The sequence below is a fragment of the Brienomyrus brachyistius genome, chromosome 2 (assembly GCF_023856365.1).
Source record: "Brienomyrus brachyistius isolate T26 chromosome 2, BBRACH_0.4, whole genome shotgun sequence".
NCBI classification, from domain to species: domain Eukaryota; kingdom Metazoa; phylum Chordata; class Actinopteri; order Osteoglossiformes; family Mormyridae; genus Brienomyrus; species Brienomyrus brachyistius.
This window is the reverse complement of record NC_064534.1, coordinates 15,110,440-15,123,559: the sequence shown is the minus strand read 5'-3', so window position 1 is coordinate 15,123,559 and position 13,120 is coordinate 15,110,440. Positions and strand designations below refer to the sequence as shown.

The 13,120-nt window shown below is 39.3% G+C and overlaps 1 protein-coding gene across 1 annotated transcript in view; it reads left to right on the top strand.

Moving 5' to 3' along the window:
• zmat4a (zinc finger, matrin-type 4a) overlaps positions 1-13,120 on the top strand; it is a 79,696-nt gene that overhangs the window by 54,239 nt on the left and 12,337 nt on the right. Inside the window, exons 5-6 of the mRNA XM_048990973.1 lie at positions 6,284-6,505; positions 12,664-12,760. Coding sequence (XP_048846930.1) covers positions 6,284-6,505; positions 12,664-12,760 — 319 coding nt within the window. The remainder of the gene's footprint in view (positions 1-6,283; positions 6,506-12,663; positions 12,761-13,120) is intronic.

The window sequence follows — 13,120 nt, the reverse complement described above, 5'->3', positions numbered from 1 at the left end:
TGGATGTGTATCTCCAACATAAAACACTATCAATAGAAATAATGGGTTAAAGGATTTTTTTTTTCAAAATGTTCTTGCACTGCTCAAACATACAGCAGAAGAAAACAAAAACATTTGCAATAGGAAAAAAAAGAATAGAAAGATACTACAGTACGCTAAACCTCACTGTATTCATGGTTCTGGCTATTAGACTTCATCAACATCAAATGCAATGTTGTCTTGAGCTAAACAGCACAGAAAGCATCGTCTGGAGTGTCATATCCAGGCCTGGCATGACCCCAGATCATTGTCTCCACAAGCCTCCTCCATTGCCTGTAGATGGGATATATGTTGGTGAGGCTGGAGATCATACACCATCCAATGCCATGCAGAGAAGAATTCTTCAAGAGGATTTAAGAACATAGAGTTTAGGAGGAGATTGACTGCCATGAAAAAATGGTGAACTGTCAGCCATTTATGGACCACAGCAGTACAGTGGAAACTAACAATATCCCAGATGATAATGTACCTGGTCTGCTCTGACCCCTGACCATTAAGGATTAGTCTGTTGTGGAGGGTGTCCAGAAATGTGACAATAATGCTGCAAGGGCTTCTAGCTCCATGGATCTCACTTTCAAAGGGAATTCTATATAGCTGCTTCATTTAATTGTCTAGAGAGACTCACTCTGTTGACGTTTCTAATATGGTGCTATCTGCCATTATGTGGTCCTCTGAGTAATACAATTTTTTTTGCCATGAGCATATGTACAATGTGGGTCTCCCACTCTGGGGTTCAAGATTCAAGAATCACTGTTAGCGTTTAACACTATAATAACGATTTCTCTCTTTTTTTTGGAGAGGTGGAGAGTGTTTAGGGGGGTAGATATTGTAGAGGTTGGAGAGTATGGCAAGAGTAGGGATTAGATGAGGGGATGTGCAGGAAATGCATTGCTGTCCTTCGTACTGTATCTACTTTTTCTTTTTTTTCCTTATGAAGCTGGTCCTACTGGTAAATCAAATGAGGATGGTGGTATAAAGTAAGACATTCTGATATGTAATTGCAATGATTCAAAATTAATTATTTTGTGCTGTATTGCATCATTTTTGGATGGGGGTGCCGCAAGTGAAATGAAGGATATGTGTTTATTTTTCAGTTTTAGTGCTGCCACAAATCTTTGATTAAAAAGTGAATATGTTTGAAATGGCAGTTGAAATACTGAGGTTGATCGCTGCCTTCATATTCTGTTTAATGAATGCGAGTAATCGTTGCCATACAGTGAACAACATGGAAATATGTCCTCTGCATTTAACCCTTATGCGATATTGTGACATAGCAGTGCTTAGTTATTATTTAGGAACCCAGGGAGTGGGGCTTTGGGGGCAGTAGCTTGCTCAGGGTACCTCAGTAGTACTTTTTTGATACGGGATTCAAATCATCAGTCTTTCAATCATGAGCGTGATTTCCTAACCATTAGGCCACCACTGCCCCGTTCAACTAGGAGTGATTTGTACAATGTAAAACAATATTCTAGCAATACCCTCTCCCACAAAACCAGTTTGAATTAAATTAAAACGGCGTTTTACCACAGTGAACACATGGGAGGCATAATCCCCTAACTTTCCACTTCGTTCGTTAGATATTTATGAAGATATTGTAAGACAAAAAAAAAAATCTGTTTTTTTATCTAATATATTAAGGTAAAGATATGTAAATTCCACATTAGTCATACTGTAGAACTGCTCATACTGAAAGGATTTAGATGAGATTGTTTTTGCAACAGTAATTGGTTTGCTTTTGGGTTAAAATATAAATTTAAAATAATAAAAAAAAAACTGTCATCTTTAAATTATTTTTTTCTAGTGTGAAATGATAAATCGGAAAATGCATGTGTCCGTGTCTTTTTGACCGTGTTTATTTTATAGTACATATTTAGTCCTTGGAAGTGTCTCTTTTTCACCCTTTTTCACTCTTTTTCAAAATGCTGTAAAACACTGTACTACGTAATTTTGAGACCCACAGCTGAGCTATTTAGATGGCGGGTTTGACGCAGTAATTATATCAGGACAGTTATTATACCCCATGGTGAAATTATATTGATTATGACTAATAGGCCATGCAGGGGCCCCCTTCTTGGGGAGCGTCATTTCTCTCAGCATTATTTCAAACATTTTCGCAGTTATCGTGCATGAGATCTGCTACCTAATTTATTTTTTCTGTGGAATAAATTTGCTAAAGGGAGAAAACAAACCATTGTTGAATTCTCGTTGTTTTCTCAGCTTATCAGATGTGATTTTTATTAGATGCTTCTCAGCACTTTCCAGAGTGTAAAGGCCAGTGAAAATCTCACTTTCCTGCACGCGTTTTCAGTTGTGGGGGAGGGGACATGACGTCAATGTCTTTATCGGGGTTTGGCCGCAGATGACTGTGGTCAGTGCGTGTGTAGCCCAGATTTTTATGTCTAGCGGAAACATTGCACATCCGTGCGAATAGACCAAGATAACTGATTAGGTATTATATTAGTAAGTAGGTGGCAGCGCGGACAGATGGGCACTCAGTCTTGGCTAATTTTGTCAGAAGGATTTCAGAATACCGTGGAATGACTTATTACCATAATACTGCCTCGATTAATAGCTTTACAGCTGTTCTTAAAATTTTTACACGTTTCACCACACTGCTGAAACTGTTTGTTGGAATACATCTGCCCTCTCCAGGTGTGTTGGGATATCACCGCTGTACGCATGCACCAACCGCGACCATCTGCATGCACAGCCGAATGTAGTATGAACACAAGCTGCCGCGCAGACAGCCGCGCTCAGCCCCAAAGTGCATGAAAGTGAACACGGAAAAGTGAAGCATGACCTAGGCTTAAATATGAGGATGTAACATTGAGTATACTGGATTTTCTAATTACAATTCTCCTATCGTCTGGTTCAAGAAAAGCCATAATCTCCCTCTTGCATACAGTGCCAACAAGTGCTGTATGAGATGTGAATAAAATGAAAAACTTTGTTTCATCCACATGCCCCAAGTTTTAATAGGCTTTCCATGACTGGGCGAAAAACAGCCACTTTTTGTCTATGACTCTTATTCAGCCAAGACCAGGATATTAATTAGGGATTTGCTGATCTCTCTGAATTGAGCTATGGAGAGCAGTAGTCCTTAAACAAGTTCCACTAATCTGGCTTTGTTGATGGAGCCAGTATGGCTGTTCTCATAAATTAGATGGATAAAAATCACTCTAGCTTGCAGCTTAGTCATTTCATTTATGTTTCATTTGTAGAAGAACATGACCTCCATTATAGAGCAAGGTTTTGTCATCTTATGCTTTGGAAAGACTAGCTGTGGTGTAGGCAGCTTATTTTTAAAGATGTAATAGTCTGTTCAGAATGACAGCATCTTCTTTTTTCAGCCTTTCTCCCCATAAAGACTAAGTTGAGATGAAATAAAGGATGATTGTACTAGATTTGAACAAAGGCTTATGCGTTTGTTTGCTAGATACTGCCTCAAAGAAGTGTTTTATGAATACATTTTTGTTTGGAACTCTTGAGTAGACCAACATTCTTTTGTGATCAAACTGTATTCTGAAATTTCATATGTAACATTTACCAGTGTTACCAGTTAAAAAAAGTGACTCTTTAGCAATAGTGCTAAATTGTATTCAAGTTCTCTATAAAACAGCTTTTTGATTCTTATTTCTAAAGATTCTATACTAAGTTTCTACTTCTTTCAAGGTCATATGCACAGAATGCTTTCTTAAAGTGAACATAAAATGTTTGTGGTGCTCTTTATTCTGGATAAAAAATTTTGGTGGTCTTTATTCTAAATATTTGCTAGCCGGATGCTGTTTTTGCATTTGTTTATATTTACTCTTGGAACATAACTCAAAAGAAATCATCATCTAATAAAATCATCCAGAATCCCTTTTCCACGGCTGTGATTTTCCTTCTCTTTTGTGTTTGCCAGTGCTCTTATAAGCTTCTCCCTTATCAGAAAAGCGTATTGGCAAGACATCCGGACACTTAATGTCCAGTAAAATGAGGTTGTGCTGGCAACGCTGGCTGCTGAGCCTTTTATCAGTCATGATAATGCTGCGTATAATTGTAATTCTTCACTTAGCCCAAAGCGGCTGAGACTGCTAACATGCGTATCCTATTTTTGTGAGTGCATTCTGAATTGGCATTTTTAGCACAGATTTATCATGGATAAATATCTCTTGTTGAGCATTCCAGCGAGTGTGGGGTTTGTTGTGTGCCTCCATACCCTGGTAAAAAAATAAATCTAAACTATGAAATGGTTCAGTCAAGAGAATTTTTTTTTTTTATTCGATAATGTCATTATTCTACATTATTCTGATGTTTTATTTTTAAATGCCTGAGCATCAGCATTCAGGGAGAAGGTAGGTCCACCCACAATTTCCACAATATGTAATTTTTTTTTCATGTTTGTTAGCTTGTAAAAAAAACTACCAACGCTGAAACGTGGCATTTATTATAAGTACTGTGACTTATCTCTGCACCCTATGCATGCAGACTTCTTTGCACAGCACATCTGTCACTGGAAGTAAAATCTATGCACATGCAGGAGATACTGTGCATCACACTGCGTTGTTACAGTAGGTCAGCCATAATGGGAGCAGGTGTCTCTAGCTTTCAGGCACGTGCAGCTTCAAATTTAGCTAAGCTCAGAATGAATAATGTATGGAATATAATGACCTTCAAAATGGTTCTTGTATTAGACAGTTGAATTAAGTGCCTGTTCTTTCACACTGAGACTGTTCAATGTCGTTGTTGTGTTGAGTTAGAGTGTCACCATCACACACACTAATTGGCTGAATGTGGCAGAAACTTTTATTCTGATAATTAGAACCTTACAGTGGATTTATAGAACTTTCAAATGAGGGTAAAAATCTGGATATGCTTGTGTTCTATTTTTTTGCAGATAATCATGCTTTAAATAAGATCATATTAAAAGACAATAAATGAAATGCTTAAAACTGTCAGATGCATTTCCTTGGCTATGGGAGTTGTATTTTACTACTATTTTACTAGGGTCATGCCGTGCAGCTAAGTTATATCACATACTGTTGTAAATGCAAGATGAATTTGAACTTGGATAAATGTATTAATGTTGTACAACAGAATGCTAAATGTGTTTTTAATTTAATATTGGGTCATGACACTATGCCAAACCATTATTGTTAATTTGTTGTAATTATTGGTACACATTTGTAAGTGTGTCTCTTCTCAGGAACAGCATACCATTACACATTTCTTGAGAATGGGTCTGATATTTGTCCCACTGAAATATATTGCCAGTCATTTACATGACTTTTTTATTCAAGATGTTTTACAGTTGATGGATGGGTTACAACTTCTGTGCATTCTCTGGGATTTGAGCCCACGACCTTTGTGTTTTTAGTGCACACACGTGACTGCAAAGCACCATAATATAAGAAAGGAGATATTTAGCACTAAATCTAGTAAAAATGTTTGAGTGCTTTTTCTACTATGATCGCGCCAGTGAGCAGTGAATCTTCTGCTTTCCCTGACACATTTCCAACATTTTCCAAGAATCAGTTTCAGCAGTTTTAAACAGGAGAAAGATGCAACTTTCTGCTGTCACTTACATCTCGGGTTCTTTTGGTTACTCTCACTGTAAAAGTGGAGCAAATTTTGCATAATAATAATACTTTCTACCTCCCCGTTCCAGCTACTGCCTAATGATGAAAGAGTATGAGAGTTATTCAGGGGAAGTGAAGGCCCTTCTTTATAAATGTAGGTGGACAGCAGTGAAACTGGAGAATGCAGCACTGTAGAATAAGCCTCCCTTCTGCTGATGTTTTGCACTAAAAATTGGCTGGTCGGCCTTGACTGTCTCATGGTCCTAAACATTTCTTCTGCCTGTGACTAATGGGAGATTAGGACATTTAACTGGGCCTCAGTAAACTTTGTGTCTGTAAGGGAGGACCGAGCCGTGGAGTGTTTGATTAACATGAGTGCAGTGGGAATTGGCTGCTTGCTCTGAACTTACGGTGCTACCCAAGCATGAAGCATTAAATGGGTACCAATAAAAAAGCTGTTTTCCCTTATGTGAGGTGCAGCATATATTTTATTCTTCAGATCTTCAGATGGAAAAATGCTTCTTTCGTTGAGTATGTATATTCATTATTACAGCTTCAGATTTACTCTGTAAACAAGTTGCGATATATTACTCATTTTCTTCAAGACTTTGTCTTGTTTGAAATGTAGTTAAAGTTAGTTGTTGACATCATAACTCAGACTCTGTGCCTTTTCATTCCCCTAGAGGTGACACCAAGTCCAGTAAAGACGCCCCGTGAAACATCACTCGTGATCTCGCCCCGGCAGCAGAGGGACTCGGACCGTTACTGCCAGCTCTGCAACGCCTGGTTCAACAACCCCGGCATGGCACAGCAGCACTATGACGGCAAGAAGCACAAGAAGAATGCTGCCCGTGCTGACCTTCTGGAACAGCTGGGAAAGACCCTGGATTTTGGGGAAATAAAAGGTACGGGGAGAAAGGAAGCTGCACCAATAAGGAGCATTCCCATAAATGTCTTCATTTACATGATCTGTGCATAGAAGACCATTACAGAATCACAGTAATCCTTCGTGATTACACTGTCCATTCGTCAAGGACAATGGAAACATTCAGAGCCTATAACAAGCCACCAGTGTATCAATCATTCCACCTTAAATGTCTTTTTTCATTTCTCATGATGCATTTATGAACAGTAACCAACTTAAGGTGATACCACCACAGTATGTACACCCAGAAGATGGCCCTCTAGTTGTTTACCTTATATATAATGCTGACAATCCTCGAATGACTTGTCTGTTATTTCTTCAGGATGGATTAATGGTAGCAACAAATGGTTAAGCGGCGTGCAGTCAGTGCCTGATAATGTCATTCAGTCTTTTCCTTGGCTGAGATTAGATTGTAGACAGTCTGCTCTGAGGAGTGACTGAATTCTGCAGCGCTCGTCTACAGAGTGTCTCCTCAATGTTCCCCCGGTCACATCCCTTTCAGAGTCACTGTGTCCATGTGACTTGGTATTACGGGACTCGGGGCATAAACTGCTTATATTGTACTTATGCAAACGGAAGAGATTTGCATATTTTACATGCCAGCACTTTTGCCCTGCTTATGACAAGGACGAGATATAAATTGTGCTCCAGAATTTCTCTGTATTTTTGCGTACTTAATGCTATAGCGTGGACGGAGGTTTGTAAGAAAAAAATACCATAATGCTTCTGGTTGGCAATGGCACACACAAACTGACCCTTGTGTAATTCGTTTTTTCATCCATTGTTTGTGTGAAGTAGTTTTTCTCACTGGAACAGCATAAGAGTCAAAATCCTTTAAGCACAGACGTTTATAGGTCAGACATAATTACAGTATTACAAACTTTCACTGGTGATGTTTCTCCTGTTCACCGCCAAACATTCCAAGGCATCTGGGAAAGTGCAGATGACAAGTAAACATATGTAAGCTTATTATAAACCTGGGAGATGTCCAGGTATTCTGAAGGAACTCCGGAGTGGACTAAAGTCACGCGAGTGTGTAGGGAACAGGCCTTAGGATTTAGGACTGAAGTGGTTAGTGCTGATCCAGCTTCTGATTATTCCTGCATCTATTCCACCCCAACTGTTTAGTCTGACTGTGAATGTATATGTTTCCCTATGGTATTCTGTTCACTCATGTATAAAATGACTAGGCTGTTTGCTCTGCTATATAACCAGCCATTTCCGAGGAAGAACCTTACCTTAATTATATCACCTTAGGTTCTGCTTATTCTTTCATTTAGAGTCTATAAAAAAGTCTTGTGTAGAGTATAAGTAGATTTTTTCGACTTTCGAACGATTTCTGATGGAAACTAGTCATCAATACATGCTCTGAAGTGTGACAGGCTATGCTGGAATGTTAGTTTTGTAAAAAATTATTCACCCACTCACCAAGATATTTTCTCCCTTTGAAAAGGCTGATAAGGCAAATTTAAAATTGTTTTACTGTCGCGCAGTTGTTAATCTTTTATAGACTGAAGTCAGTCGAGGATTTTTACATGTTGTGTGAAATGAATGGAAGTGATATTTTTAGGCTCATCGCAGTCAGTGATAGAAACGCCGATCACGGTCAGGCTTGAACTCTTCTAAAAATGTAGCTTTTAGCCATGTTGACTAAAATGAGATGCTACCTTAGCATTTGGAATCCCTCGTATTGTCAGTAATGGAGATCCCACATGAGGCAATCCCCAGTCGTTTATAAAGAGGGACGACAGGCAGCGGGCTTTTTAACTGGGAACTCTGATGATTTGTATGCGGCCAGTCTTCTGTTTTTGAGTGATATTCAAAGCAGGAGCTACCGGTTATCTTCACACACCCAGATACTGTACCTCACACTTCAGCTCACCATATCTCAAAACAGTGCATATGCTTTGACCCTCATAAGCTTCTATAAGCCTACATCCCAACCCACCTTCCTCCCCCTTGCCTTTAGTAACTAAAAGGCCTTTATTTATTCACGGTGCCTCTTTCTTATTACAGTAGAACTTGTTAACAGTGCAGAAACTGCTATGCAACCTGAAAATCTTGCCAGAAATTTTCCCTCTAGAGCCTAGGGAAATACCCCATTAATTACATGATGTTAATTATGATGGATCTGTTTGCCCAGGAGATATTCTTATATCAAGATGATAGAGCACTGGATTAAGATATGGTTACTCATGATCCACTATAGATTTACTGTAGAGGCCAGTGGTTTTCGTCTCGCATCCAGAATGCTGCAGTGCCTTACCACTCGTCAATGTATCTTCAGCTGTGCATTTCAGTTCCACATGATGAGATAATGAGGAATTATATGATTGCACTGCAGGATTATGACCTTTCAGCCTGTCAGTCAAAGCTATTGGCAAATGGCATTTTTCTTGATTTATCATTTGAATTAATTGGGGAGATATATTCAGAAGATTTAGTTTGCTGTGTCCTTTCCCTAGCCCCTCGTCCTACTTATACTGTACTGTATATACGCAGTAGCTTATCAGAAGCTATTTTCGCCTGTCAGTGAAGGTTAGTTTTTTCCCAGGAACTCTACATAACCCTGAAATTGACCTGTTACCTCCTTAGTAACAGTGTCTGAGGCTAAAGGTTTACCTGTGCACAGCACAAGCGTCTTGGTGGAATCTGGGGAATTTCAACATGCCGGTGATTGGATGTAGCCCATTCAGTCAGTGATATCAAGTAAAATTGCACTGGGGAATATTACCTTCGATGTAATCTGACTTGTGCTTAGAATACATTATGATAGAGGGTACAGATTACAGTGCGTTGCCACACCCACCACACAACAAACCACCTAAAGGGTGAGAACCTGAGTGCAGCCATGTGGCAGGTGATACCTCAACACTACACTAGTCTGAATGGACCAGTGTGAGGTTTTTTCTTGTGGCTGGAGTGCCAGTGCTGCCAACAGCCCCCACGTTATTCCCTGTAAGCTGGAGGACTTGCTTATAGAGCTGGATTCCTACCCAGAATGAAGCAATTGCAGGTTAAGGGCCTTGCTCAAGGGCCCAAAAGAATAGGGTCACTCTGGGCATTCACAGGATTTGAACCTTTCATTTGCTGGCACAGAGCCGTAGCCTCAGAGCCACCACTCTGCCCCATTATCATATAAAATTGAAAATTATTCCAGCTTCTATAACTTAATGCCGAAAATGGAATATGCAAATTGTCATGATCGCTTTGTTTCATATCTTACCTTCATGTGGATACAGTATATGATTTTTTTCTGGCCTATTATGGCATGTTTCTGTGTATCGGTGTTTTTGCAGGAAGCTGATTGTGTGATGTTGATGCTGGAGGTCGTTAAATACTCTGGGGGGTTATATTGTATCCATTTGAACTGGATTGAATAAAATGAAATCGAACTGAATCAATGCCACACATTTTACGTACATTGAGCTGCACTGTTGCACTGGTCCCAGTATTAGATTTACATACTGTAGTTTGCATTCTGCTGGGTCACTTCAGAATGTTTTATATGATTTTTTTTGCTATGCTACCCCCTTGGCAAATTTCAGGTTTTGCTAGTGTATTCTACAGAGTACTGAATGATTTATTTGATAAACATGACTTACCCTCAGTATCAGAGCAGGATGCTTGCCTTTTCTACTGCATATTGAATTCCTGTTTCGCCAGACAGAAATGGCTACTTGTATATACATAATATTGGAATTGATTTAATGGAGGAATGTTAAATGTAATTATGAGATAACTGAATGTGACCCAGTAAATCAATGTAAATTAGAACTGGAATGTCTGTTTTCATGGCTAAATATTTAGTGAAATCCAGCAACCCTCAGGTCATGAGTAATTAATTTGTTTCTCAGATTGCTTGTAAATTTGTAAGTTTTTGTAGTACCTCTGAAAGTTATTTTAAGCATTATGAAATCCTTCATCAGTCTATCATGCTTTTCTCTATGGTGACAAACAAGGTAAGAATGGGCTTTTAGTGGTGACTTTTTTTAAATGTTGCTACAATGTGAGCAGAAGCTGTGAATCTGGAATCTTTCGTTCTGTTCCAATATTTTTTTTGGAGGGGGCAATCGGTTTATTGGTTTTACAATTATTTTAGTTGGCCTTTTATATCCTGTGAAAGACATTGCATTACTTTGAAGGCTTTAATTTGCCTTTAACGAGTAGGATTTTTTTTGGCACAGTCAGCAAACAGAAGAAAAGTTAGGGACAGGGAGAAGTTTTATTTATTTGTGTTTGCGTAATGCCAATTATTGTGTGGCAAAATGACAAGTAGGGAATTTGAATTTCATGGGCAGTTACCTCCAGCACTTTAAATTCATTGTTTTTCATTAAATAAATCTCTTTTGCTGCATTAAACATCCCCAGCTGAAACTGTGCAATTGCATTTTAAGTATTGCTTTCTGTGATCATAACTATATTATTATAAATATGTGGCTGGACAGGATAATAGAAACAAATCATCATGTATTAATATCAAGGACCTATTAAGGATTAGTGCCATCCTTTGCATTTAAAACAGCTACAGTCATTTTCCAGAATTTTGCATAAAGCTTCGGTGTTGTTTAGAACTGCGAACTGGGAAGATCAATGAAGGCTCCTGACTTCTTTCTGTCTATGAAACCAGTACAATTTGTTTAGCAGTGTGTGTGTGTGGGGGGGGGGGGTGCAGTATTATCTTGAAATATGGGAGCACTGTGAGGAAACAGTGTTAGTACAATTTGTTGCGTCTGGTCCTCTAGAATGGCCTTGTGTTTTTTGGCTCTAATCCATTCATGAGGATCAATCATTAACTCTACGATGGCTGCCAGTGAATGACTGAAAGCACCATTTGCCTTTCTCCTATTGTAAGTCAGTGTCAGTGAACTTCACCGTGTGACTTCTGTCCTCTTTGCCACTGCTTTTCTTCACACTCTAGATTTTCTTGCAGGTTTGTGACTGATGCACCTGTAATTTGGGCACCAACTATTCAGCCTCAATGGGACTCTGGTAGTCCTTTGAAAACTCGCGTATCAAAGTGTTGCCTGGCAGACCTCCTTTAAAGGTGACACATACCACAAATTGGCATTCAACTTAATATGACTCACCTTTGTCAATGCATCCGTCACTGTGATTTAGTCACTTCAAAGTCCTCTTTCATGTGATCCTTCTATTAATTTGTCCACCCCCGTCACATATGCGTCTGTTATGTAAATCATTTGCATGAGATTTATTGTTTGCAGCTAAGGGAGATGATCATAAGTGTCTAGCCTGGTGTTCTGTTTCTCCCAGGCTCCTTGAATAACTGAGGCTGCTAGGTTGTAAAAAACCAGTAAAACTAATGGCGCCACTCCGCCTTGAAATGGTTCTGTAGTGGGACCATGTGCCAGAGTGACAGATGCGGGCTGATTAATGCATTAGTGTTAAATATTTCAACCTTACAGAGAGCTTTAATGGGGCAAAAAAACATGCTCCATCGGTCTGCAATGCCACTGAAGCTATAATGAAAAAAATCTGCATGCATACTCACTCAGATAGAGTGTAGCAGTTTGTTCTGGACAGAAATACTCATAATGTGCCAAGGTGGCTTGAGGGTTCTGCTATAGCCTTACACTTGCAGGGTTGAGGGTTTGACACAGTTCTGTTTGTGCGAAGCTTGCACAGCTGAAGTAATGCAGAATGTCACTTTTCTGCGATTACATAACTGTCCATCTGTGACCTCATGCAAAGCAGGTCCTGGAAAGAACTTCAGGTGGCTGGTGTTGATGGTCTGTTTTTTTTTAAATCACAGTGCCTCACCTTTGCAAGAATCACTTCAACAGGATCACAATGAGGCCAGCAAAGAGTGGACCCAACCCTCAGAGTTTGGCAGGAGATCCAAATACATACAAATGTCAGACTCCACAGAAGCTGTGTGGTGCATCCTTTATCTTTGCATTTTATCACAAGCTGTAGAAAGACCCAAAACAGAAACTGTTTCACATATATGATTCACTCAATGTGTCCAATTTTTATTTTATGAAAAACAATTTATAATTCATTCTCACTGTTTTCATTTTATCAGATCCCAACCCTTTAAGTGTCGGTCTCTTGTGAAAGATGTTAAGAACTGTAATGGGAGTAATCCAGTATGAACATTGTGTTTTATTTTCCCAGGTCTGAAACGCAGCTATACCTGTGACATTTGTAATGTTACACTTAACTCCGTGGCACAGTACCACGCACACCTGCAGGGCTCCAAGCACCAAAACAAGTAAGTAGCCCAGCACAAAACTTGCTACTGATACTGGTCTCTCCCAAAGAAACTCCTGTCCAGTCAAGGACAAATTAGTAATACTGCATTGACCCTTAGTAAGGCTGCAAGTCAGAGGATTTTTCCTGGCCCATATGAATTCATACTGTATCTTGGAGATAAGCAAGCTTTCCATTGCAGATAATCGAATCTCCATAACGAAGTACATTATCCTATGTTTTATAATCTATTTATGGAAAGGTCAATGAATGCATTCGTTTTTTTCTGTCCTTTAAATGCATTGCAGCAACGTTTTTGCCCTCCTACGTAACGCTGCAGTTCAGAGCCTTAAGCCAGACACCAGCATTTTCTGTCCAAATA